At 40.8% G+C, this 27,978-nt stretch overlaps 1 protein-coding gene across 1 annotated transcript in view; it reads left to right on the forward strand.

Moving 5' to 3' along the window:
* Nucleotides 1–27,978, forward strand: part of NEB (nebulin) — a 195,348-nt gene that overhangs the window by 141,319 nt on the left and 26,051 nt on the right. Inside the window, exons 116-137 of the mRNA XM_032402834.1 lie at nt 5,778–5,882; nt 6,521–6,625; nt 7,491–7,595; nt 9,259–9,363; nt 9,525–9,629; nt 10,259–10,363; nt 11,367–11,471; nt 12,805–12,909; nt 15,095–15,199; nt 15,570–15,677; nt 17,193–17,297; nt 18,934–19,038; nt 19,457–19,561; nt 20,238–20,342; nt 20,431–20,541; nt 21,238–21,348; nt 21,599–21,700; nt 21,810–21,914; nt 23,923–24,033; nt 24,738–24,842; nt 25,391–25,495; nt 26,898–27,002. Of these exons, the coding sequence (XP_032258725.1) occupies nt 5,778–5,882; nt 6,521–6,625; nt 7,491–7,595; nt 9,259–9,363; nt 9,525–9,629; nt 10,259–10,363; nt 11,367–11,471; nt 12,805–12,909; nt 15,095–15,199; nt 15,570–15,677; nt 17,193–17,297; nt 18,934–19,038; nt 19,457–19,561; nt 20,238–20,342; nt 20,431–20,541; nt 21,238–21,348; nt 21,599–21,700; nt 21,810–21,914; nt 23,923–24,033; nt 24,738–24,842; nt 25,391–25,495; nt 26,898–27,002 (2,328 nt within the window). The remainder of the gene's footprint in view (nt 1–5,777; nt 5,883–6,520; nt 6,626–7,490; nt 7,596–9,258; nt 9,364–9,524; nt 9,630–10,258; nt 10,364–11,366; nt 11,472–12,804; nt 12,910–15,094; nt 15,200–15,569; nt 15,678–17,192; nt 17,298–18,933; nt 19,039–19,456; nt 19,562–20,237; nt 20,343–20,430; nt 20,542–21,237; nt 21,349–21,598; nt 21,701–21,809; nt 21,915–23,922; nt 24,034–24,737; nt 24,843–25,390; nt 25,496–26,897; nt 27,003–27,978) is intronic.

The raw sequence follows: 27,978 nt of genomic DNA on the forward strand, positions 1-27,978 counted from the left end.
TTTCCATTTGCATGGAATATCTTTTTTTATCCTTTCACTTTCAGTCCCTGTGTGTCCTTATATATAACGTGAGTCTCTTGTAAGCAGTATATAGGTAGGTCTTGTTTTTTTATTTTATTTTTTTTAAGATTTATTCACCTATTTTAGAGAGAGCAAGCATGAGTGGGAGGGGCAGAGGGAGAAGGAGAAGCTCAAGCAGACTCCATGCCAAGCACAAAGCCTGACAGGGCTTGATACCACCACCCAAGGATCATGACCTGAGCTGAAACCAAGAGTCAGACATTTAACCAACTGTGCCACCCAGGTGCCCAGTAGGTTTGTTTTTTTAATCCATTCAGCCACTCTGTGTCTTTTGATTGGAGAATTTAGTCCATTTACATTTAGATTAATTATTAATATGTATGTATTTATTGCCATTTTATTAATTGTTTTCTGGCTGTTATTATAGTCCCTCTCTCTTCCTTTCTTTTGCTCTCTTCCTTTGTGGTTTGATGATTTCTTTTAGTGGTATGCTTATATTTCTTTCTTTTCATCTTTTGTGTATTTCCTGTCAGTTTTTGCTTTATGGTTACCATGAAACAACTTGTAACAACTTGTAGGTGTAACAGTCTGTTTTAAGTTGATAACAACTTAAGTTTGATCCCATTGTAAAGCTCAACATTACTCCCCCTGCCATGTTTTATGTTTTTAATGTCACATTTTACACATTTTTTGTCTTGTGTATCCCTTACCTAATTGTAATCATAGTTATTTTTACTTCTTTTGTCTTTTAACCTTCATACTGGTGATTAATTCACTACCTTTACCGTATATTTACCTTTCCAGTGAGATTTATTTTTCATATGTATTATTATCACTAATTAGCACCCTTTCTTTTTAGCTTAAAAAAATCTCTTTAACATCTCTTGTAAGGTTGCTTTAATGATGATGAACTCCTTTAGCTTTTGCTTGTCTAGAAAAATCTATCTCTCCTTCACTTCTGAATGATAATTTGCCAAGTAGAGTATTCTTGGTCAGAAGTTTTTTCTTGGGGCGCCTGGGTGGCTCAGTCGTTGAGCGTCTGCCTTCGGCTCAGGTCGTGATCCCGGGGTCTGGCATCAAGCCCCGCATCGGGCTCTCTGTTCGGCGGGGAGCCTGCTTCTCCCTCTCCTACTCTGCCTTCTTGTGTTCCCTCTCTCACTGTCTCTCTCTGTCAAATAAATAAATAAAATCTTTAAAAAGAAAAAAGTTTTTTCTTTCAGCACTTGGAATATATTTTGCCACTCCCTCAGTTGAAAAATCTGCTGATACTCTTATGGGGGGGGGGGGGAGCGGTATTCCAATGTATGTAACAAGTTGTTTTTCTCTTGCTGCTTTTAATAGTTTCTTCTTTAACTTTTGACATTTTAATTATTATGTGTCTTGGTGTGGGTTTCTCTGGGTTCCTCTAATTTGGAACTTTCTGGGCTTCCTGGATCTGGGTGTCTGTTTTCTTCCCCAACTTAGGGAAATTAATATTTCAGCCATTATTCTTTCAAATAAGATTCCTGTCCCTTTCTCTCTTTTCCTTCTGGAAGCACTGTGATACAAATGTTAGTCTATCTGATGCTGTCCCACAAGTCCCTAAGGCTATTTTCACTTCTTTTTCATTCTTTTCTCTTTTTGCTGCTCTGGTTAGGTGAGCTCCACTGCCTTGTCTTCAAGTTGACTGATCCTTTCTTCTGCTTTAGCTAGTCTGCTATTGAACCGCTCGAATGTATTTCTCAGTTCAGTTAGTATTATTCAGTGACTTCCATTTGATACTTTCTTATATTTTCCATCTTTTTGTTGACATTCTCACTGTGTTCATTCTTCTTTGCAGTTTGGTGAGCATCTTTATGACTGTTAACTTAAACTCTTTATCAAGTAAACGAACTCCATTTTATTAAGGTTTTTTTCTGAGTTTTATCTTGTTCTTTCATTTGGAACATATTCCTGTGTTTCTTCATTTTGCTCGACTCTCTGTGTTAATTTCTATACAATAAGTGAAACAACCACCCTTCCCAGTCTTGAAGGAATGGCCTCATGTAGGACGTGAAACTTGTTGTTGAACCCTGTCTCATCTCTTGGTTGTCTCTCAAACGTTTACGCTTGTGCAAGTAGCCCATTCTATTTTTATTAGTGCTCAGTAGTTGAGGATGTGCCAAGACCATGCAGTGTCCCAAAGGGGAGGATCTCAGCACCTAGATATAGGCTGACTGGAAGCCAAACCCTCAGGCATCAGCTTTTAAATGTATGCAAATACCTACAATCCTAAGGAACTGCAAGCATAAACCCTGCTGGCCACCAGAGCCAGGCAATCTGGAGGTGTCCCCTGGCTGGTAGTCATAGAAATCAGGACTCCAGACCAGTGTATAAGTTCTTTTCTGGGTGAAACCAGCGAGCTGGAGCAAGGCAAAGGTAGAGTACCAAACATAGCATCTACAACCTTTGTTCCTTGTTAGCAGCTCTATAGGCCACTAAATATGTGTCATACCTAAAGCCTATCCCTCACGCCAAAGATCCAGGACAAGCGAAGAGGCCTCCTTCGTAGAAAGACTGGGAGTGTGCTCCAGTCTGCTGTCTGTGCAGTGCCCTTGGGGTGGTAGCTTACCAAGAACTGTCTTTCCAATTTCCATAGTCCTGGGGACCCAGAAATACAAGCCCCCCCAGGCTACCAGTGCCAGGCAATCAAGGGGTATCCCCAAGTTGGCAGCTGCAAAAATCAGGGACCACATGTGTAAAAAGCTCCCCCCCAGGAGATATTAGCACTCCAAAGCATAGCAGAGGGTAAGAATGAAGATAGTAGATGCCCTCTAAGTTCTCTGAAAAGGATTTTGGTCAGCCCCAAGATGCATCTTTAATTAGAAGCCTACCCCTCAAGCTGCAGTCATGATGATGAGCTAACGAGCCTCCTTTCCAGAAAGACTAAGCTCCTGGGTCTGTTGTCTCTTGCCGTGCCCTGGGGGTGGTAGCTATTTAAGAACTCTTTCTTCATTGGTTACAGTCCTGTGGGACCCACAAGTGTAAGCCCTATCAGCCACCAGAGCTAGATGATGTAGAGGTGTCTCCTGGCTGCAGTTGCAAAAATCAGACTCCCAGACAAGGCTGTGAGCTCCTTTCTGGGTGACCTTTGTTATAACAGTCGCACGGCACCAGGAACACAAGCTCCCCTGACCTTCAGAGCCAAGTGACCAAGAGGCGTCCTGGAGGTGGCAGCCACAAATATCAGAATGGATGAACTCTTACCATTTGTGACAACTTGAATGGACCTCAAGGGCATTATGCTAAATGAAATAAGTCAGAGAAAGATAAATATCATATGACCTTTCTTATACGTGGAATCTAAAATACATATATATGGTGGTTGCCATAGATGGGAAGTAGTGGGTGGGAGAAATTTAGCTTAAATAAATTGAATTTTAAAAAATACTGATCGAAATTACTCTTCTGGATTCAGAAGGTCTTTGGTAGAACCTCTAAATCTGTTTTAATAAGGACTTTGGGGATTTTTCGGATCAGGAAAGTTTGGAAAACACTGTTTTAGTAAAAAGTTTGATGGCAAAAGGAAAGTAGAGTTCTTGACTTTTGAATTGTCTTTGAGTTGTGTAGATTCTTGACTTTTATACCTCATAGGACTAGCAAGCGGGGTGTTGTCCCAGGAAGCATAAACAGGGAGGTGTGGGGGGGATAGGCTAGATGGGTGATGGGTAGTGAAGAGGGCACTTGATGTGATGAGTGCTGGGTGTTTTACATAAGTGATGAATCACTGGCTTCTACTCCAGAAACCTATATTGCACTCCATGTCAACTAAGATTTAAATTTAAAAAAAATGAAGAAGCATCAACAATGCATACCTAAGTATGGGGGAAATATAATACAAAGAAAATTATAGAAATGTCATGGGAGAGTTGGGTTTTAGTCCCAGATTTGCTTCCAGTTTGCTGTGTGACCTTGTATAATTCACATGTTCAATACCCCAATTTCCTGAGCTAGAGAATTGGAGTAGATGATTCAGGGTCCTTTTAACTGTAAGATTCTATGAGTTTGTTGACTTGCTTTATTTGAAATTTAGCCTGGAAGAAATAGTAAATTTTTATTTAGTTTATCTCTTTTCTTTCAGAAGTGATACAAAAAACAACCCCAAGTAGATGAGCTACATTTTGTTTCAACTTGTGCTTATATATAATTTGTAGTTAAAGAAATAGAAATGCTTACAGTTGTGACAGTTGCTTACATATGTATATACATATTATTTCGTATATTTTATCTGTTCAGCTGGTATTTATATTTATGATTAGAATTTATTTGCTATCCCTTTGTACTTCCTAGTTTGCTTCATTATATTAAGCTCCCTCAACATTTATCAGAGGACTACTGCTTTTCAGATCTTTTATCCAAATACAAGATGATAAAAGAATGATAGAGCTGAGCCCCTGCATTCCATGGGCCCATAATCTGTGAGGAGAAACAAACATCAATATGATGAATGATATCCTATAGGAATAAACAAGACAGTGTGGTCTCTATGAACTTTCCAGGCAGATAAGAGGAGGAAGAACATTCTAAGCAGAAAGGGCAGTATATGAAAATGGCCATGATGAGTTCTTAAAATTGGAAATAGTTTCAAATATTACAAAAGGAGTGTGGGAGAATGTTGGGAAATGAGACTAGAAACATAGGATAAAAGCCAGCTCATGAAGATTCTGGGGTGCTGTCTTAATATTAGACTTGATGAAAAGTCATTGAAGAATTACTTCTGAGCATTAAGATATGATTAGATCTGAGCTTTAAGAAAATATCCTTCTCAGACTTGTGAAAGATGAAAGAGCCATGCGGAGTGGTCCAATGGAGGACCTAGGAAGGTGTTTTAGGAGCCTCTTGAGGCTGTGTAGAGAAGAAATTCTACAAGAGGTTGAACTAGGGCAGCATCTCTGAGAAAGAAGAAGGTGGATCAGACTTAGACTGTTGAAGTCCTCAATCTCAAATAGATGATTGAGTCCTACAAACAGATGAGGTTACCCAAGGAGAATGTATAAGGTGAAAGAAGCCAACCCTGACTCCAGCCAGTGGCAGCCTTTGGGGAAGGGCAGAACCATAGAAGGAAGCTGAGGAGTGCCTAGAAAGATAAGCCACTTAGGGGAGAGTGCCAGAATGGGAGGCAGAGAAGAATGTTTTCAGGAATGAAAATGCTAAGCAGTTTCAGTTGTTAGAACCATTCTTGTATTTGGCAGTTGTAAAGTTTTTGGTAGTCTTCATGAGAGTGACTTCATTGGTGTGGTTGGGTGGAAGCCCAACTGTTGCCTTGAGAAATTAATCAAAAGAGAGAAAAAGAAGAAATACATAGACTGCTTGGCTGTGAAAGGTAGAAACAAGGTCATTGGTAGAGATTGGAAAAGGCTTAGTGAAGGAAGGGACTAGAATTTGTTTGCAGATGAAGGGAGAAGGCTGGAGAAATGGGAAGGCTGAAGATGTAGAGGGCGAGGGTAGAGTTGCTGGCACAAGCCCCTGGAAAGGGACAGGTGAGAATAGGACCGAGAACGCAGTAGGAGGCTGGAATCTTGGGCAGGCTACAGAATGTCTCTTATTTTGTTACAAGGGAAAAGGAAAAAGAGAGCTAGGGAGGTAAATAAATTATTGGTTTATTGGGTGGAAACGGAGCCTGTTGCAGCGGGACAGGCCCTGGTTTCTTTATGAAGTAAGCACTAAAGGCATCTCTCAGCAGAGAACATAATGTGTCGATGAAGCAGAAATAATGGTAATGACTGTTTTATGTCCAGCTGGTTTACAGAGCTGCAGGCAAAAAGCAGAAGTCAATCTTCACCTCAGTTCCTGATACTCCTGATCTTTTAAGAGCCAAGCGAGGGCAGAAGCTTCAGAGTCAGGTGAGATTCATAAACAGAGACTCCTAAACCCGCAGCGCTGGCGTCACGGGGGCTGGTAGCGTGTGGCTGCCCACTCTGGCTCCGTAACAGACTCACACTTGGTTGTCCTTGATGCGGCCTCATGGCCCTTAACCTCTAGCAGTTTTCTTTGGGGCCATCATAACTTGGTTATGTGGTACATAAACAAGCAATAGCATGTCTATTTTTCTAAGTCGTGTGTACAATTTTCGTCATTGGATGAATGGTCTGTGGACCAAACTGCTTGATTCATTCTGTAGGACCTATCTATCGTTCATGACAAATGGAACCACATTTTATGCATTCAGACAAAAATGGGGGGGGGGAGGGAATGTGTCGAGGGCTTTGTCAGAATCCTCTCATTCTTCCATCAGCATTCTTTATCACCTGGTTTTAGATCGGGCCATACTCAACAGTAAGGGTATTAGGTAACTAGTGTATGTTTCCAAATGTGGAACACAGAAATGAGCAGAAATACGTATGATAAATGAAAAACCAGGACAACAACAAGTAGACACCATCCTCCCATTGAAGGGTTAGACATGAATGAAAATGACTGAATACTAAATAATAAATGTTTTATCTCTATAACATCTGATCCCTATTTTCTAATCATTTAGTATCTGTATGTTGAACTTGCCACCAAAGAGAGACCCCATCATCACGCTGGAAGCCAGACCAAAGCCTTGAAGCACGCTAAAGACGTAAAGGACCTGGTCAGTGAGGTAAGTCGGGAATTTGGCACCAAGGTGCACTGGGTTAAAGAAAAAAATCTTGGGGTGCCTGAATGTCTCAGTTGGTTAAATGGCCGGCTCTTGATTTCAGCTCAGGTCATGATCTCAGGGTCGTGGGATCGAGGCGCGCATCAGGCTCCATACCCTGCGGGGAATCTGCTTAAGATTCTCTCTGTCCCTCTCCCTCTGCCCCTTCCTGCTCACACTCTCTCTCCCTTGGAATATATAAATTATTTAAAAAAAAAAAAATCTTTCTGGGGCACCTGGGTGGCTCAGTTGTTAAGCGTCTGCCTTCGGCTCGGGTCACAATCCCAGGGTCCTGGGATCGAGACTGATGTCGGGCTCCCTGCTCTGCGGGAAGCCTGCTTCTCCCTCTCCCACTCCCCTGCTTGTGTTCCCTCTCTCGCTGTGTCTCTCTCTGTCAAATAAATAAATAAAATCTTTCCTTAGGGGCACCTGGGTGGCTCAGTCGTTAGGCGTCTGCCTTCGGCTCAGGTCATGATCCCAGGGTCCTGGGATCGAGCCCCACATCGGGATCCCTGCTCGTCAGGAAGCCTGTTTCTCCCTCTCCCACTCCCCCTGCTTGTGTTCCCTCTCTCGCTGTGTCCCTCTCTGTCAAATATATAAATAAAATCTTGAAAAAAAAAATCTTAAAACCTTCCCTTGCTGCCTCTGATCAGAGAGCTCATTTCTGTAATTATGCTCAGCAGCATCCAAACACAAAAGGTAAAGCTATTCTCTTATCAAGCCTGATACATCATGTCCCTAGGCTGGATCTGTGACATGGTTGTGAATTCGGAAGGATGAAAACATTTGAACTTAAGTTTGTCTCTTTTTTTCTATCTTTATTTCTTAGAAAAAGTACAAGATTCAATATGAAAAAATGAAGGACAAGTACACCCCTGTTCTGGACACGCCAATCCTCCTCAGAGCCAAGAAGGCTTACTGGAATGCCAGTGATGTATGCATCCTTTTCTTCTTTCTTCTGTTGTGATGGGACAGCTGAGGTGGTGGTAACTAAGACACAGAAGATAGTACAGTGCTCTGTAGTTCAAAGCCCTGGTCCACAACGTGGATCCCGGGAACAACAGCCCTGAAACAGCAGACGGCACGAACGGTACCAGGCACAGTGACTAAGAACAACGCTGGGGGATGCTAAACGCCTGTGGTTTTCCTCGTTGCTCTTCTTCACAAAACTATGACCCTTTCTTATAATTCTTTGGTAGCATTTGCTAGGGGTACTTGACAACTAATTGTCACTTATCCATAAAGTCATGGTCTTGGAGTCAGCCAGACATGGTTCCAAATCCCGTTGCTGTCACTTGCCTGCTATATGACTCTATATAATTTCTTTAATTTCTCTAAGACTCTGTTTTCTGGTATGTAGAATAAGGATAAGAATTGTGATAATGAAGTTAGACAAAACGAGATAATGTATATAATGTTCCTGGCACAGTGCTGGGCTCTTAGTTAACATGCAGAAAATGTTTTTTCCCTTTCTTCTCTTGACCATCTCAATCATGAGAATGACACATTTGTTAGAATTAGGAGGGACAGACTTTCATTTCCCATACCACATGATCAAGGACACAACTGGCTTTTAGTGGTAATGAGATTACCTGTTAATAAAGATATGAAATTAACTCAGGGTAGATAACCAGTTCTTACCGGTTTCATTTCTCAGAGCCCACCTGCAGGTGCATTGCACCCATTACCAGAACCAGAATCCCTGGAGGACTGGGCATACTGGGACTTAAACTCAGCCCAAAGCTCCAGCAACCCCATGACCCCTCAATTTAAGAATATTGCTCTAGGATTTCAGGGCATCGTAAAGTCATTACGGTGATCTCTAAACAGAAATGTGAAAGGGCACAACAAAACTGAAACAGTATCTTAGTTCCATAAGTTTGTCAGCAATTTTCATTTGGAGCTGAAAGGAGTCTGCTACTTGGATGAGGACCTTGTCCCCTGATCCTATGAGAGATCATAGGACCCACACCTGGTGTATAGAGATCCAATGGTCTGCTATAAGTGGGCTGAGCACAGAGAGCCAGCATCTCCTGAAACATCCAAGGTAGTTGGCGTGCTCTTCACTAAATGTAAAATGCCCATGAGTGCTGCTCAGCGCTACGGCGTACCAACATACGAGGCGCTGGTTCTACACTCTCGGGGGCCAGGGCCAGACCATTTTGCTTAAAATACAAGCTGAGAAAGTTGTATACTACCCTCAAAATCTATCCCCTAGGATATTTTTAGTCTTCTAAACAAACTTCTTATTTTAAGTAGTTTTAGATTTACAGAAAAGTTACAAAGATAGGACAGAGAGTTCCCATACACCCTATATCCTTTTCCCCCTATTGTTAGTGCCTTACATTACCACAGTACATGTGTCACAATGAGTGAATCCATATTGATGCATCATTATTAATTAAACTCTATTCAGATTTCATTAGTTTTCTCCCGATGTCCTTCTCTTCCTGGATGTGAAAATGAGCTTTTTAATCTCTCATAAATTTATTCATGGGAAAACCTAAGAGAGAAAACTCAAGAGAGTTCGAGCTTAAAAGAACTCAATTATTTAACTTGGTGGTTTTTCACAATCTATGTGCTTTTTCTCTTTCTAGCTACGTTACAAAGAAACATTTCAAAAGACCAAAGGAAAATACCACACTGTGAAAGATGCTCTGGACATTGTTTATCATCGTAAAGTCACAGATGACATTAGTAAAGTATGTCCCTAGATATTTCTACTTTGTTGGGCTTAATAACCTACCATCTTTTTTTTTTTTTTTTAAGTATTTTCCCTTTCTTAAAACTCTCTAGAGAAATGTAGACTTTTTTACATTAAAGTTGGGTAAGACTTGTAGCTGTCTTTGTGTTTTTACCACAGGTGAAATACAAGGAGAACTACATGAGTCAGTTGGGAATCTGGTTGTCCATTCCTGATCCCCCAGAGCATTTCCACCATCGCGCAGTTACTGATGCAGTCAGTGATGTGAGTCTCGAAACTTTCTGTTTTTACATATGAATTCATATTCCCATGTGACTTATGAAATCAAACACTGCATAAAGACTGATGAAACAGTCAGATTTTAGATCTTCTGTATGGATGTTTAAATCCTAAAACTCACTGCTACATAACTGAGCTTTAACTTGAGAAAGAGAAAGATATATTCAAATTTATAAACTTTTCTTCTAAATGTATGATATCATATTACAGGACTGGAAGTAATATACTTCATCTAGGAAATAGACTTGTTTTGATCATTTGAAGAGACAACTTCATGAAGCAATGAAGACACATAACAATGCTCATTTTAGAAATTTCAGCTCTCTGTATGAAAATATAGCTGCTGAGCTCATATGCTTTCTAGGAAAATATGCCTGTTAAATTTGAATTGCTTTAATTAGTATTAAAAATTAAAATTTCCATATATAATAAAACAATACACCATAAAATGAGCAGAAATCAGTATTACTGGAAACTTAAATAATTGTTTTAATACTTTAGTATTCTTTATACTTCAGCAGTCAGAGCTTCTATTTGTTCTACTTGTATTGATCCTAGCCTACTACTATTTGGAGATAGGTTCTTAAAATTCTTTGATGATATTCTTCTCTCAGATAAAATATAAAGAAGATTTGACCTCGCTTAAGGGCATTGGTTGCTATGCCTATGATACCCCTGACTTCACTCTGGCTGAAAAGAACAAGACTCTCTACAGCAAGGTATGTCTACTCAAGGATAAGAACCACCTGCATTTAACATATTCCAGTGCCCACGGAGAGAATCAGTACTGAAGAAATAGCTTTTCATGTGTCTCTCTCTATCCTTGCTTCTAGTCCCTGTAGTTGGAGTACATACTGAATGGTTCACTCTACTTAGAAAGTTTCTTAGTACTGACCTCACTGACTGTAGTCATCATTGATTTATATCATTTATTTGAATTTGATGAAAAGTCATTTTAGTATAACTCCTCATGGTTCTTCCCAAATTTCCTTCCTATTACTATGTCTCTGGGTGACTTACTTTGTTAGAGTTGATATGGTAGCAAATACAAAGTGGGATTAATCCACAAACTTGATGTGTGGTAAATAACTTTGTTTTTATGGCCTCGTTTTCCTATTTTCAAAATAAAGTAGTTGGGTTAGCTTCCTTTGAGTTCCAGAATAGGAGTCAACAAATTTTTCTGAAAAGTGCCAGATAGTAAATATTTTAGACTTTGTGGACCACATTCATTCTGTCACATAGTCTTTTTACACTCCCCTAAAATTGTTAAAAAACATTCTTAGTTCATGGGGTCATTTCAAAACAGCTGGTGGTTTAGATGTGAGCTCACCTCTGCATTAAAATATTATGATTATCTAATTAATTATTGGAAAATTATTTCAAAGTAATGGGTTAAAAATGCCTTCAAGTTCACATAGAATAAAATAAAATAATAACCCTTATAATATATAGAAACAAAGTTCCAAGGAACTGATTTGTGTTTTCGCCTAATATGGAAGATAGATCGAGTTGATATGTGTTCAATAAAGTATGTGTTGTGGGGCTAGTTTTCAGGTATCCATGTGGGTATACACTTCATTGCCTTAGGAGGCAAAGTGTTCAGTAATTACTTGTTAACTTCCATGAATAAATTAGCTCAATTGTGTGAAAGGATAAATGACATGTCTCATTCTTAAGGTAATCACAGCCTGCTATCAAGTAACCGTGTTCTCTTTTCTCTAGTATAAGTATAAAGAGGTATTTGAAAGGACGAAGTCAGATTTCAAGTATGTTGCAGATTGTCCAATCAATAAGCATTTCAAGTACGCAACTCAGTTGATGAATGAGGTACGTATGACTTGACCCAGTTAAGCCTATTCAGTTCCCTTAAGAAGTCTATAGAGTTATTTGATTAAAACCCAATACATAAAATGACAGGAAGGTCAATTTAAATGTTGATTCAAGATAAAGATTTGGAAAGACTCTTATAAGGTCACATCTGATGGGCTCTCCCAAAAGCAGAGTGAAGAGACTGTCCAGTGAATAACGAAGTGAAGGGACTGTCCAGAGTGGTGTGAGGGCCCCACCACCATCATTGCCTCTGTTTGTACGAGCATAGGGCAGCACAGCCTTTTGGGTGACAAGAGTAAGGAGGTCAAGGATTTTGTTGACTATCAGCTGAACTCCCTTAAACATGATATTGTGTAGGGTTGGGAGACCCAGAAGCTCAAGGTTAATTTGGCATCCCTTACCAGGGCACAGAAATGGCGGTGGTTGAAAGAGCCACCCCTAAGGGGATAGTTGTGATTCATGCATTCGGATGTATTGCCACTGTTACTCATACATTGGTGCAGAGAAGTATCCATTTGCACCCAAAATATTCCTTTATAGTCTACCCAGTCTTTCCTGGAACTGCTGTTGCAATAATTTAAATTCAGCTTAAAATGGCCAAAATGAGCAAGCTATGAATTAACTTACATTTGGATGGTTTTATATTTAATTTCCCATCTTTGGATTTTCCATGGATTTATGTAAATCAAAAAACAATGTTAGAAAATTAGTAAAATGTATCTAAAAATGAAAATGTGGCCAATGGTATGTTTTTTTCAATATATGATTTGTTTTTGTTTTTTTTGTTTTTAAATTTGATTTAGTTCATTTTCAGTAGATTTCCATGCAGGATGACTGATGAATTACAGTCAGAAGCTTCCTAGGAAGACAGTCTTGATAAATTTTGTTACTGTTTTTATAATTTAGAAAGGATTTTCAGGGTCTCTTTTATAATCAAATTTACTACCATGAGAAGACTGGTAGAATTTGCCCATGAATATATTTTTTGATTCTCACAGCCTTAGACAGTAAACCTGTAGCTCATCAGTACCTTATTTACAATGCCATAAAATCTAACATTGCTAATGGCATCGTATTTAAAGATGGAAGATGTTTAAGCACAAGGTAGTCCAATTTTGGTGTCATCAGTCAGATCTATCCCAAGCCCTAGCCTTCTCCAGGTGATCTTCAATTGACTCTCTTTACCTCCATGTTATTACTATTCTGGATGCTTTGGAAGCCCACCTTTAGAAATGACCTATTTCTGGCTCTCTGGGGTGTTTATCTTGGGACATTTCTGTGTAGCCTTGAAGTTGTACTCTTGCTATAATTTGATATGATGTTTGAGCAGAAAAAATACAGAGCTGATTATGAGCAGCGGAAAGATAAATATCACCTGGTAGTCGATGAGCCTAGACATCTGCTGGCTAAGATCGCAGGCGACCAGATCAGCCAGGTACTGTGATGGGGCTGGCTGGACAGCCCAGGCAGGACCGTGCTCCAGATTTCTCATGAGATGTCGTTCCGTCTGCTGCAAGGATGTCATAGGTTCTGCCTATGATATTGGGATGTTCTGTTTCAAAGTATCTGTCTAGCCACCCAAAGAGCCCATGAGCTCTTTGAGTGTGCCAGTCCATGCTCTGTGTCCTCACATGTGCTGTGGTGAAGATAAAAAGAAAAGTTGCTCCTCCCACCCTTTGATTCTTCTGGAGGATCTAATTGTGAACTGCAGATTGATTCACAGAAGTGAAAACAAAGACACAAATTAATGGAAGGAAAGAAGACAGAACTCCTTAGTGTATTTTTCTACTCCCATGATGTCTTCTTTCCTGTAAGGCGGTTTTGGTGGACTAGCTCTATTATTCCCCATTCACAAGGATTATGGATGCTCAACTGCAAGTATTGCAGTCATTCTGCTCTGCACTATAATGTATTTAGTGTCTTCACCCACATGTATATTTGAGTACATAAAGTGTGTGTGCCTACATCTCTTCACTCAGAAGTGATTGGGATATAGAGCCGTGTTCTCTTCTGTCTTCCTAAGTCTCTTCTGTGCTTCACTGCTCTTTGCATGAACAGAGAAAATATAAATCTAGTGCCAAGATGCTTCTGAAACAAGGATGTAATGAAATTCTGCGTCCAGATATGTTGACTGCCCTCTACAACACACACATGTGGAGCCAGGTAATGTCTGATTCGATGTGAAGAAGAGATTGAGAAGGTTTGAGGGCGTTCACTTTTATGCTTTCCTTGATTTCCTTCCCCTGCTCCCTGCCCAGACTGGTTTCATGTGATAAAGCTGCATAAGTATTCATTCCTTATAAATGACCTCTGCCTGTGGCCATGTGTGACCGTGCAACAGCCATCATCCATACATCATCTAGTATCTCCTAGTAAGAGTAACTGAGTAGAGTTACTTATCTAGTAGAGTAACTGAGACTTTATTTCCAAATTGGTATAACATTGATTTCAATTTTTTTTAATATTTGCCCCAAAGAAATGGATTCCTTAGGGATTGAGGATATTAAGTAGATTCAGTGGCATCTAAGATATCTGAATAATGTTTTCATCTAATATCTGTTGTTCAATGATCACTACAAGTGTACCATTTGGGAGAGATGAGAGTCACGGTGCAGCTCCTTGAATATTGTACATATTTATGGCCCCTCTTGAGTTTGATGCTAATTTGCTAGGTTATTTCCAGCATATCTGTCCTCATACACACTGTTGGCAATGTTGCTGGTGACATTGTCCTTCTACAAGGTCAATTGAAGTTCATGCCACCACTTTTGCATCACATGCTGGAAGGTACATTTGAAGCAGCAAAAAAAAACAAAACCAAAAAACCCAGTGATAATTTCTTTTTTTTTTTTAATGCCATTGTTCCCGCATGAAAAAAGTTTTTAATCAATATTTTGTATTAGAAACTCATTTTATCACTTTAGTTTGACACCAAATCAACACGTGAAATGAGGGGGATGAGGTCTCCATAAGAACATCTTGTTTGCCTGAACTTGTTCCTGTGTCCTAATATGATCATCAAATAATCATGCATGGAATTTTGTTGTGCTCTCTGTATCTGTACTGCTTTAAACAGCTTGTATGCATGAAAAAAGCTCATGACTTGGAAATTACAAAAATGAATATCTTTTTAAAAATGACAAGTACTTTAAACTGTGTATACTCATTTTTTATTTTATATCTGTTTCATCTTTGACATGGATACATACCTTAAGACATTATACATATTTGATGCAGCATCTTGTAAGTGAATCATTACCTGTCAGAGTCCAGAGAACAAGGATCCAGTCCTGACTCTGGGATTCATTCTATATGTGTCCCTTAGTTCAACTTTTTAAACCTCTCTGGGCCTGAGCTTCTAATGTCTAAAAATATGGAAAATATCATTTATTATTATTATTTGCCCACTCCATTACACTGTTGCTATCAAATACAGTTTTATATTAAACATTTCTGTTAGGATTAAAAGAGAAAGTATGACACCATGTCCCACATTCCCCACATCTGTGGCTTATCTAATAATCCTGCTATTTGCTGTGGGACTCTTTTGAGGAAAATTAGCTTCCTTAAAGCCCTCTATTCTACTTCAAGTTAACTTGTTCGTCTCTTCTACAATTTAGATCAAGTACAGGAAAAATTATGAAAAATCAAAGGACAAATTTACCTCAATCGTGGATACTCCAGAACATCTGCGTACTACGAAAGTCAACAAACTAATTAGTGATGTAAGTGCAAGAAACACTGAATGGATTCTCAGATTCGGGGAGCATTTGCAAATGTGGAGGGACATTTTTGATTGTCACAATGTCTGGAAGATTCTGCTGTTTTGTGGGAGGGAGGCAGGGATGTCAGATGTCCTGCTATGCTCACAGTTCTTCTTTTACAATAAAGAATTATTCCAACTAAATTGGCAATTTAGAGGCAATGGAGTTTTAGCAGAAAGCATGAAAGTGCCTGTTGATTTTATAGAATTCTCTTTCCTTTATGTACACTCAAAAACACACAAAAAACTTTGCATTTATATTATTTCCATTACATTATATTGTAAACTGAGATGCACAGTATTGTCTCCTTCTGCTTTTACTTCTCCTTCAGATACTTTATAAGTTGGAATACAACAAGGCCAAGCCCAGAGGCTACACGACAATCCATGACACACCCATGTTGCTGCATGTCCAAAAGGTCAAAGATGAAGTCAGTGATGTAAGTACCAGAATGTTTGCAGCCCCTCTCATCTTGGGCTCTTTCTAACATGATATAATGAACCCTGGTCCAGTTATCTATTCCTGTGTAGCAATCACCCTAAAGCTTAGTGGCTTGAAAACAAAATCACCTTTTTTTTGCTGGTGATTCTGCAAACTGACTGGGCACAGCTGAGCAGATCCTCTCTGCCATGTGCCATGAAAAATGTTAAAATACATCCAGTGCACTGTTTATGAAGGCAGGAATGTATAAAACATTTTAAAAATATTTTTTCATATTTTTTATGTTAAAATAAGTTTCGGCACTTCAAACATGAACATCACTTGTTCATAAACCTCTATCAGATCTTTTCCCTAAAGCAGCCCATTCCCTCTCACTGTAGAAAAATGAAGCATTTCTGTATCCATTCCTCCAAACTTTCTGATTATAACAATAACCAGAGATATTGATGAAAAATATAGACTTCTAGGCCTTTCCCTTAAAAATACTGATTTACTAGGTCCATGGCAAAGTGCAGACAACTGTGATTTGTATGATGAGACTATGGGGCTTCCTTAGAACAGTTTTACTTTCAGACTTAACCACATTAAAACCTAAAATCCTCAGGGTGCCTGGGTGGCTCAGTTGGTTGAGTGTCCAATTCTTGGTTTCAGCCAGGTCATGATCTCATGAGACGAGGGATTGAGCCCCTCAGAGGGCTCCACGTTCAGCGGGAAGTCTGCTTGAAGATTCTCTCCTTCTGCCCCTCCTTCTACTTTCCCCCTCCCTCTCTCTCTCTCAATAAATAAATCTTAAAAAAAAACAAAACAAAAAACTAATATACTCTGCAATAAGTAGTGAGAAGGCCCCGACGATGTTCCAGGGCCTGTATTTAAGAGAAGCAGAAGTGGGTGGAGCTAGAATTGCTAGGCCCAGGATGGGTTGGGTTGAGCCCACAGAAGCTAAGCCTTCCCCATCCCTCTCCCTCCCATCCAAACCCACACATGCCCCAACTTGCTAGATTTGGCTCTAGCAATGAGGGTAATGGACGCATCCATCAATTCTTTCATTTGTCACATACTTATTGGTACACAATCTTCGCCCTCAAGGGGTTCATCTTAATGGAAGAATAGACAGATAAGCACATAATTACAACATGATATGAGAACAGCCAGAACTGTGGGGGCACAGACAGAAGGCAAGACCAACACCATCGGGGTGAGCTAGTGGGGGAAAGTTTCTCTTCCATCAGCAGTTTTCAAGATGTTCTGAACTCAGTGTTTTCTGAGTTGGGGAAGGAAAAAGACACATGGCCCTTTCAGCCAAGCTCAGGGGACATAAATCCTATGGTGCCCCTGGTGACCATACTCAGTTCCGGGGAGCTAGTTTTAAGATCTGAGATTTTTTCTTCACAACAGGTTTATTCTGTCTTAAGAAGCATTATGTACTATAGTCACGGTTTTAATTTCTTGCTTTTTTAGTGCTTGGTAGGCCACTATAAAAATTAACCTTGTCTCACTGTGTTTCCTCCCACAGCTGAAATACAAAGAAGTTTACCAAAGAAATAAGTCCAACTGCACCATTGTGCCAGACTCTGTTCATATCAAAGCAGCCAAGGATGCCTACAAAGTCAACACCAACGTAAGTTCCAGAAACTTTCCCAAGGCTAATGGGGGATTTAGCTTCTGCAGGACACGTGATCTCCTTTTACATCTCTTCAGGTGATTGAGCGCTCATGAGTCTGGATCAAGAGCCCCAGCAGCATGACTGCTGATGCTGGAATCTAAATTCTGCCTTTGGTTCTCACAGAGGAGAGTGGGGAAGAGCCAGGGTGACAAACCCCATGCCACAGGTGTTATACCCACTCAGGCTCCCTGCCAGGTGGCTGAGAAACAGGAGATTTAATTCTGGAATGAAGGTTGCATGTTGGAAAGTGTCTCAGCATCTTTCATTCCCTCTACCCTCTGTATCTTCCTCTTGCCCGGCTCTAGAACGTGCTTCTTCTGGAAAACACACACACGCACGCACGCAAGCACATTTTAGTCACTTGAGGCTGTCAGAAGTTAGCCCATGTCTTTGTCCTGCTCAGATCTCCCTGCGGACTCTTTTAGTGTGTGTGTGTGATGGGACACCTTAAAGCCTCAACCACAGAAATATTTTTGTGCATTTTGATGAGTATTAACTTCTAAAAAATATATAAATGGTTACATAATGAAACCATTATAATCCAATGAATGCCCACTAGTGCCAGAGAGAACATATATTACTCAGGGTCAGCAAATACCCTTCGGGGCAGGCAGGTAGCTTACAGGTGTCCCGAGGATGGATTGAGGGCTGGGTATGTAGCAGGATGGGTGTGTGAAAAAGCAAATGCAGTAAAATGTACAATGTAGAGTCTAGGCAGTGGATGTACGGGTATTCTCTAGGATTCTTGCAGCTCTGTTGTATGTTTGAAAAATTTAACAATAATGGGTGGAAACCCATGGCATCAAAAGCAAACCTCATGAAAAACTCCTCAAAAGTATGCAGAGTTGATTATGTGCAAATTATACCTTGACAAAACAGAGAGAAAAAGAGTGAGGAAAGAAAGGTGCCTGCTACTGAGGGCTCTTCCAAGGACACACATTAAGCTATGTGTGGTCCTGTGCCTCAGATTTTGCCCCAGGCAGCCAAATGGCCAGCTTGGGGGAAGGTCTAGCAAGTGTGCGAGCCTCTCTGGAGCCATTCTCTGCCGGTTTGAGTCCCAGCTCCGTCATTCCCGTCATTTCTGTCATTTCCATCATTTACGAGCTGCCTCCCCTTGGGCAGTTTGTTTAACCCTCTGGTTGGTTCCTCAGCTGTCAATTTCATGCAGCTGTTGCAAAGATTAAATGAGGTAGTAGTTATGAAGCACTGAGAAAAGTGTCTGGCATGAAATAAATACTGTAAGTTTAATCATTTAAGAAAGATTAAGCCTGAGGTTAGCTAGAAATTAAAAGCCCTTGACTGCGAAGATGATAAAGCTGCACTGACAGAGTTAAAGGGACTAGAATTATTTCACCTGGAGGCCTATACAATTTTTAGCCCCTATTTTGAGACCAAACGGTCCCACGAGATGGCCTCTTCAGTGGCTGACTAGTGGCATAAATTGTACAGAAATGTTAACTGGGGCTCTCGCTTGCATCAGGAACCATGATTTGTTGTATGTTGAGAAGCACGATGGGTCCCTCTGTGCCACGCGTGGTTATGAATTCAGCCCACTGAACGAATTGACCTATTTTCATCTTCTTACAAACAGCTGGACTACAAGAAGCAGTATGAAGCCAACAAAGCCCACTGGAGGTGGACCCCCGACCGACCGGACTTCATCCAGGCGGCCAAGTCATCCCTGCAGCAGAGCGATGTGAGAGGGGACAGTCGGGCTCTCTGACATGCCTGAGAAGCATGAATAATTACTCATAATAACCGCTGTCGCGGGTGTCAGCCTAGCTCACTCGAGATCCCAGAAGGATGGGGGCTGGTGTGAGGGGTGGGAGGCAAGCGCAGGAAGCAGACCTGCCTTGGAGCCTGGTCTCCCACAGCTGGGCACCAGCACTAGGGTGCAGAGTCCTGGGTGAGGCTGGGGAGGAACTGGGGGTGAGCAGGCAGGGAGGGCTTGGTCCTGGCCGCGGGGCTAGAGAGGGGGAGCCTAGCAGGCAGTGAGGGGCCAGGAAGTCTCTGCCTCCATTTTGGTGGCAAGTCCTCATAGTACCCTTAAAAGGAGGATTCCTTACAGATTACAGTAAATGCCGGCTTCTTCCTCTGCCTTTCTTCTGTTTCAGTTTGAGTATAAGCTGGACCGAGAGTTCCTCAGAGGTTGCAAGCTTTCTGTCACTGATGATAAAGACATGGTGCTGGCCCTGAGGAATTCTTTAATAGAAAGTGACGTAAGTATCCAGTGCCTTCTGTGACCCCTAACCTGGCTCAGGGCCGTCCTCTGCGGCACAGTCCCCAGCGACACCAGGGAAGGACGGAGGAGGCTGCTGGTGCAGGAGCCCAGGCGCGGGTCCCGAAACATGACCCTGTCCCCAGTGAATGACAGTGACGTGGCAGAGCAGGGCGATAAAGGGATAAATCCCCTAACACAAGCAGGGGAAGCTATAAAATCCAGGTGACCATTCTTAATATATACTGCGCCGCAAGATCGTTCACGCAGTGAGAATTGGGAACTGAAGTTCTGGCTGGATTCTATGAGGAAATATGCATTTTTGTGTGATCATATTCTTCCTATGTTTCCTCATCTGTAAAGGAAAAATAATAATGTCTCCCAGGATTCGGGAATGGGTCAAATGACATGTTTGAAGGTCCTTTGAACTAAGGCTAGGTGTATAAAGATTCATCATGAGATCCATTTTGATCATTATTAAAGCCTCAACTTGCAAGAGAGAAAGAAAATCTCTTTCGGCTATTTCCCAAGATTTCCCAACATCAAACCTTTTATTGAGTTTAATGTTACTGTGTCAGTGATTCTGTTTTCCCAGCTCTATCTAGTGATTCGGGGACTGCATAAATATATACTGGATACCCAGAGGAGCTAAAGAAATATTTTTTTCACCCCTGCAGCTGAAATACAAAGAGAAACACGTCAAGGAAAGAGGAACCTGCCACGCTGTGCCTGACACTCCGCAGATCCTCCTGGCAAAGACTGTCAGCAAGCTGGTGTCTGAGGTAACCTTCCAGCAACATATGCTCTGCTCCCGTCTTGGACGAATGCCCCAGGCAGACACTCTAACAAGCTCTCTGTGGATTCCCTCAGAACAAGTACAAGGACTACGTCAAGAAGCACTTGGCCCAGGGCTCGTATACAACACTGCCAGAGACCAGGGACACCATTCATGTCAAGGAAGTGACCAAGAATGTCAGTGATGTAAGTGACAAGCCCCAGGACTCTTGGTAGCAGCAACACCACTCGACCTTAGGATCCTGGGAAATCCGGGGCGAGCTGCCTTTTTGCTTATAACTGCTTTCCTGTACGTCACTTCACCCTTAACCATCATCAGTGCCTGTGTGTGAATTTTCAATTCTGCTTTAAAGGAGGACTCCATATTTATTAGGTTTCCTATTATGGCAACTATGGCAAATGGGCATTTTGCCACAGGACATGTTATCTGCGCTATAAGATGTCAGGAACCTAGCGTTAATAAAAGGGGGAAGCATTGCTGATTAAGAATGGCCTCTCCTATCATTAAACTGCTGAACAATTTTAGAGAAGTAAAATCTCTACTTTTTTTCTCAGTAATCCCTGCCCGCTTTGTCCTTATCAATAATGCTTTAATAATCTCGCTATTATATTTTTATGAGCCCTATATGGTTCCATATGTTTTTAAAAGCTAGAGTTTAATTTGCTTGTAGTCAGTTCTCCCAGGATTGCCATGTGTTACAAGTGTTGGATTCCAGGACAGAAAGGACAAGGAAGAGCTAGACTATGGATCAGAGATCCAGGTTCCAGACTGATGCCAGAATGGGGAGCCATGGATTTTCCTGGAGATCTCACAGTTCTTCAAGTAAATCGGTTCTTTTCCCTGATTCCTCTGCTCACATAAGTAATTCTGGCTCTATTTAGACAAATTACAAAAAGAAGTTCGTCAAGGAGAAAGGGAAATCCAACTATTCCATCATGCTGGAGCCCCCGGAGGTGAAGCACGCTATGGAAGTGGCCAAGAAGCAGAGTAATGTAAGTTCCCCCTGTTCACACTCTCAGGGAGCCCGTTGAGCCAGTGGATCCCAAATTGGTGCATATTGGTGCAAATTGGGCTGGTTTCATTGAGTGGTATTCCTAATTTCCCTATCTGGTAGTTTAAAAAATAGGGTAATTTTAAAAATCAGTTTGGCTTTAATAAAATGGTTGCTTGTGCTTGATGAGGACTTTTTCAAAGACAGCATATCTCCCACGCGAGTAAACATTTTTTTCTCTCCAAATAAAGGTCGCATACAAAAAAGATGCCAAAGAAAACCTGCATTACACCACGGTGGCTGATCGGCCAGACATCAAGAAGGCCACGCAGGCGGCCAAACAGGCCAGTGAGGTAAGTATGTGGTGAAAGTGTACCTGCTCCCCAGAGGTCACGGCCACCAAGTAGTACAAGGCACCCACCTCTTAGAATGTATTGCCCATTTTGGTTTTCTTTGATTCAGGTGGAGTACAGAGCCAAGCACCGCAAGGAAGGCAGTCATGGGTTAAGCATGCTTGGTCGCCCAGACATTGAAATGGCCAAGAAGGCAGCCAGGCTGAGCAGCCAGGTAATACAGATGCGCGAGTGGCATCTCTCATGTGAAAAACCTTGCAGGAAGACGTGATTCCCAGCACGGAAATGCAGGAGTAGCAACAAAAGAGATCCTGGGTCTTTGATAGCGCTGCTGAGCTTTGAAAAGTTAGATCGTAAAAGTCTGCCAAGGACCTTGTCTCTTGTTTCTCTCTAATATCTCTAGGCCTTTCTCCTTCTCTACTTTTCCATTTATGGGTGTATGTCTAGATGTTTGTGTGCTTAATGGTCTTCATGGAACAAAAACATCAGCCTGTGAGGTCCTACAGGCACCTCTCCTCGGGTAGTGGGATTATATCCCAAGGGTGGCATTCATACTTGAGTCACCTGTGGGAATTTAACAGGCAAGAGTCACGAAATTCGAACTTCTAGAACCCAACCAGATGCAGTTCAGCATCTGCATATTGCATGACTGGGCTGAGAACTGGGGGGGTGAACAGATGTCCTCAGTCTTTATGTCCATAGATAAATAATTACAGTTTGGGGTGATACATAATCAAGGTATATCCAGGGTGCTGAGGGGAAATGCCTCATTCTGTTGAATTTTCCTGTAAATCATCTTCTTTAGCTATTTTACCTAGGCATGACAACTCTCTTCCTTTCATTCAATTAAATCACATTTATTGAGCAAGTCTACTCTATCTTCCTACTCCAAGTGGCGTGTTCCAGAGGGAGGGCATGGGCGTGCACAGAAGTAAATCCTTCAACAAAGTTCTATAGCATTCTACACATTCCAACACAAAATCAACAGAAAAGAGTGTAACTTGGTCAGTGCCCTGACCGAGGTTAAGAAAATAGCTGAGAAAAAGGGAAAGAGATGTCAGTTTGCTGGTGTCAGTCCTACATCCCTGATGAGTACATTAGTTTTCTTCAAATGCCCCATCACGGAGGCGTCGTAAGATGCAGCCCTGTGCCTTTGCCCTCTCCTTTGGCCTTTGAGGTATTCTACCCCAAGTATCAGCCAGACAGCAAAGTCAGGATGGGGGAGGCCCCCACATCGGTAAGACCCTGTGGGCCGGGGGCCACACTGAGAAGCTATAAACCCTGAGGCGAGCCTTCCACAGGGAGTAAACCCAGACTCCTTGTCCACATCTGAGGTTTCACGCAGGATTAGAAATGCGAGCCTCTCAATTTTCAAAAACAGCAAAGTCTTCAAAATTTCAACATCGAAATCATTTCTTTGTTTTTACCTTGATGATGGCACGACCTTGGAAATATAAAAAATGTATTAAAATTTGGAACAGCTATTAGAGTAAGCTGGTATTTATGCTTATTCTTTAAATTGAAGTTAGCCCTTTGCATTTTTTTACTTTTATGTATCCTAAAAGTATACTTAATCTTATTTTTGTCGTTATTGTAAAATATCTCACTTCTTTCTTCTAGCCTAAAATCATATTGAGGGTCTTGCCCCCCCACACTCTGTTCTTTTTTTTACTCAGAAATGCCATTTTTTGCCAAGTTTGAAAAAATCAAAATGATATAGCCAAAGTACTATTTTAAAATTACAATAAATTCTCCTAATTAACAGATTCCTATGTCTCACTCTTCTGGACCATTTACAACCCCTCTTTGAACTCCTTACAGTAGACCTAAAATGCTTTTGGTTTTGGTGGTTCCTAGGGTCAGAAGGCTCCACTAGATCACTGAATGGAGCCTGAAGCCTTTAGCCTTTTTCCACTTAGTTTAGCCTTTTTCCACTTAGTTTTGTTTTGCATTAAAAAGAGGTGATTATCTTTCCTACTTCTGGATAATATAAAAATGAGTGAGGCAATACTATAGCACTCAGTCTTACCCTTGACTGCCTCTTGCCCCAACATAACATTGGTTGTGCTCTTCTTTACTGTTAAAAGCGTCCTAGTGCGGATAATAAGTTATATGATCACTTTATATATAACCTATTCTTTTGTATTTATATTTCCTCCATTTCTTAGTTTTCAAATTAATTGATGTTCAGAAATAATTTGGAATTTCGCATTTGCTCTTAGGTTAAATACCGAGAAAATTTCGACAAAGAGAAGGGCAAAACACCGAAATTCAATCCAAAAGACAGCCAGCTCTACAAAGTCATGAAAGATGCTAACAATCTCGCAAGTGAGGTATGTTTTTTTTTTAATTGTGGCAAAATATATAACATGAAATTTGCCGTTTTAGCTATTTTTAAATGTACAATTGAGGGGCATCTGGCTGGCTCAGAAGAGCATACAACTCTTGATCTCAGCATTGTAAGTTCGAGCCCCACGGGTGTAGAGATTGCTTAAATAAATAATAAATGAAATGTACAGTTGAGTGGCATTGATTACATTCACAATATTGTCCAGCTACCACTATTATTTCCATTGCCCCAAACAGAAATTGTACAACCATTAAGCCATAACTCTATTCCTCTCTCCCCCTAGCCTCTGGTAACCTCTATAATCTATTTTCTGTCCCTGTGAATTTGCCTACTAGAGAATCTTATATAAATGGTATCATACAATATTTGTCCCTTTTTTTGTCTGGCTTACTTCACTTAGCATCATGTTTTCAAGGTTCATCCATGTTGTAGCATTTGTCAGAATTGCATTTCTTCTTATGACTAAATCATATCCCATTGTGTGTATACACCACATTTTACTTCTCCATTCATCTGTTGATGAACACTTGAGTTGTTTCCACTTTTTAGCCACTGTGAATGAGGTGTGTGGATTTTCATCACCAGCTCCAGAATTTGTTTCCGGATGGGATATCTTTCCATGGCTTCCATTAGTACTGTCTTCCAGTTCCTGTTTATGTGATTTCGTTCTTCCCCCTTCACATGCAGGTTAAATATAAAGCTGACCTGAAGAAACTTCACAAGCCTGCGACTGATATGAAGGAATCTTTGATAATGAATCATGTGCTGAATACAAGCCACCTTGCCAGTTCTGTAAGCTCAGTCATTTGCTATAGAAACAGCATGTTTCACCCGTTTGCAGCAGAATTCCTTTGCTGAGCTCACATATTTCTCCTTCTCTGCTTCCGGGACGCTAGATTTATTAGAAGGCTCTTTTGTGTGAAATTATCCTTCCAAATTACAGCATTAGTCTATCAACTCTCCACGGATTGTGACACCTCTCAGAATGTAAAAAAGCTTTTATTCTTAGAATATTTAAACTTTTTATTTTCCAATTAACTAAGTCCTTCCCTGCTTCTAAGGACAGAGAATCATGGTTTGGAGTAATTTCTTTCACTTTTCACTTTTCCAACCTCTTTGAATACGCCATATAACCTAAGTGTTGGCCATCGTGTATCAGCTGGGCAGTACTGGATGTGGATCTTCCTCCTTTGACACATTCGCGTAACCCCCCACTTAGTGTTTGCTGCTCTTAGCTTGGTCTTGACGATGCTGCTGTGTAAATATCTAACCTAAAAAGGAAAAATAGAAATGCTGAGCAGCTTTTCCATCCATGTGCCTTTTTGCCATCTTCCCCTCAGTACCAGTACAAGAAGAACTATGAGAAGAGTAAAGGCCACTACCACACAATACCTGATAATCTGGAGCAGCTTCATCTAAAGGAGGCCACAGAGTTACAGAGTATAGTAAGTCAATCAAGACTTTTTTTCCTGAAGCACGTTCAGCTACAATGTCAAAAACGTTCACGAATTCCCCCTCAGAATGGTAGTTATAGTTTTAGTAACCATTGCTGGAGGAAAATGTCCAAAGATACAGGGGAGCTTGGAAGTTAGCTGCATTTTGAAACAAAATTTTATGCTGTGTATCACAGCACCAACACGTATTGGAGAAATAGTGTCTATACATGCAACGTGTGTTACTCAGATCACTGATGGGCTGGAAGCACAAAGATTATGTTACAAGGGGGACAGTCCCAATACGATGACCCCAGTGTGCCCTCATGAGTCAGCACCCCCACTTAGGAAACGTTGCAATGATAGAGAGCCTTTGGAGGATTTTGAGCAGAAAAGTAACATGATTAAATCTACCATTGAAGTATCTGTGGGTATTTAAGGAATTGAAAATTTGTAAAATAATTAAGATTCTCCAAAGAAAGGACTCAGAGAAGGAGTTTGCTATCACATGACTTCCTACGTCACAAATCCAGAATTATTTAGGTCCCCTGTTGGGCATTAACCGAGAGGGCTAAATTACTAGAAGTGTCTTCGTGTCATCTGTGAAGGAGCCCGTGCCCCCAGGTTTCTATTTTCAGCAAGATTGCTAAGATTGAGCATTGCTATGAAGATGCTATGTGAACAGGGCCTCTGCCTCTCTGACTTTCCATTTCTGAGTATCTGTGGGCTGCCCCCACTCTTAATCGCATGTCCACATCCTCCATTGGATTGGAACATTGTATTTGTAATGATGACGACATTGTATTTGTAAAATAGCACTAGGGCTCTTTTGAGAACGTCAGATTTCTTAGTAAGTCAGTCCACATGTAAACTCTTTCTCATTTTTATATGAATTTATATTGGCTGCATTGAATATGTGACCGATTATGACCTAGATCCAGTTCATGACATATAAAGAAAGTTGTGTGTGTTATCTCTTGAATCGAGACCCCAGGTCTCCGATAAAATTCTTCATAAAAGAAAAACTGGAGATGTTTCTCAGAAACATTGACAGATGCTGTGGTTACAGTGCTCACCACTAGGCCTATCTGATCTTGGCCGACCTTCTCTGACGGGGGACGTTCCCCATGCGTTTCCTTGCCTTGGCCTTTCTCTCAGCTGATTCTTCTGCAGTGATTCTTTCGTCTTCTTGAATTGAACACAAATCCTAATTCTGCCTTGCCGACAGTAAGGGTGTTTTCTCTCAGGCAACAACAAAAAGGTGCTAGATCTGAAACGTAAGAACCTGTTTTGAGTGGCAATGAGATGCCATCCATGTGGACTGATGTATCAGTTAAAAAATACTATCCCTACACTGGTCTCTGTCTGGGAATTGACCAGAGGAGATCTATCTAATAAGGCTTTTCATCACTAGGTGAAATACAAAGAAAAGTATGAAAAGGAACGAGGAAAGCCCATGTTGGACTTTGAAACACCAACATATATCACTGCCAAAGAGTCTCAGCAGATGCAAAGTGGGGTAAGTCCTACAAAACACACCACAAACGTGCCATCAAGCTGTTAAAGACAAGCTCTGCCCACACACATACCCAGCCTTCTGTTACCCAAAAGTTGTAGGTAATGGAACTTTTTCACATGTGGTCACTAAAATGTTTCCATCTCTGAAATGTTATGGTTCAGTTATACTAAATGCTCCAAATAGTAAATACTTAATCATATATGTTTTATTTCAACTCTTTTGTAGCATTAGAACATAGCAAACTATTCTTAACTTTAACTGAAACAAATTATATTGAATGGTATATGAATTTTTCTTTGATGAATGAAAAGTTCCCTCTGCACAGAACCACCACTGGCTTTGGAATGCTCCTAATAGGAAGCCCCAGGCCAAACAAAAGAGTCATGATCAAGATGTTTATCAAAACATCAGATGTCAAGATGCCATATTTCCTATTTAGAAATTTAGAAATGTAAGCACAAGCATCTAAAAAAATTTGTTTTTTTCCTTTTTAACCAACAGCAGAGAAGAATGGAATCTTATTTTGAATTTTAGGAAGTTTTCACTGGGAAACAGACTTATTTTGGGTTGCTTTTTACCTCTCCCCCATACGGCATATCTCCAACCGTAAAGATAAATGGTTGTTAATATGAGACCGATGCGCTACCTACTGCGCTGAGGCACCTAAATGGTTGTTAATAAAGTAGCACTCTGTGGAGCTTTCTGTGTAAAGAAGGCCAAATAATCAAACGTTTGACATAACTTCATACGATTGGTGAATTTGGGTAAAGGGGCTATGGAAGTTCCTTGTACTAGTCTTACAACTTTTCTGTAAATTTAAAATTCTATCAAAATTAAAAATTATAAAAATGGAGTTCCAGGATTTATTCCAAGTCTCCCAATGAGACAGCTTAGTCCAGGGATTAGAGAGGAGATGAGGGAGCTTGTGACTCAGTGGAGGACAAAATCTTAGGATTTCTCTGTGTCTCATTGTCTA

This window comes from Phoca vitulina, unplaced genomic scaffold (genome assembly GCF_004348235.1).
Source record: "Phoca vitulina isolate PV1807 unplaced genomic scaffold, GSC_HSeal_1.0 scaffold1, whole genome shotgun sequence".
NCBI classification, from domain to species: domain Eukaryota; kingdom Metazoa; phylum Chordata; class Mammalia; order Carnivora; family Phocidae; genus Phoca; species Phoca vitulina.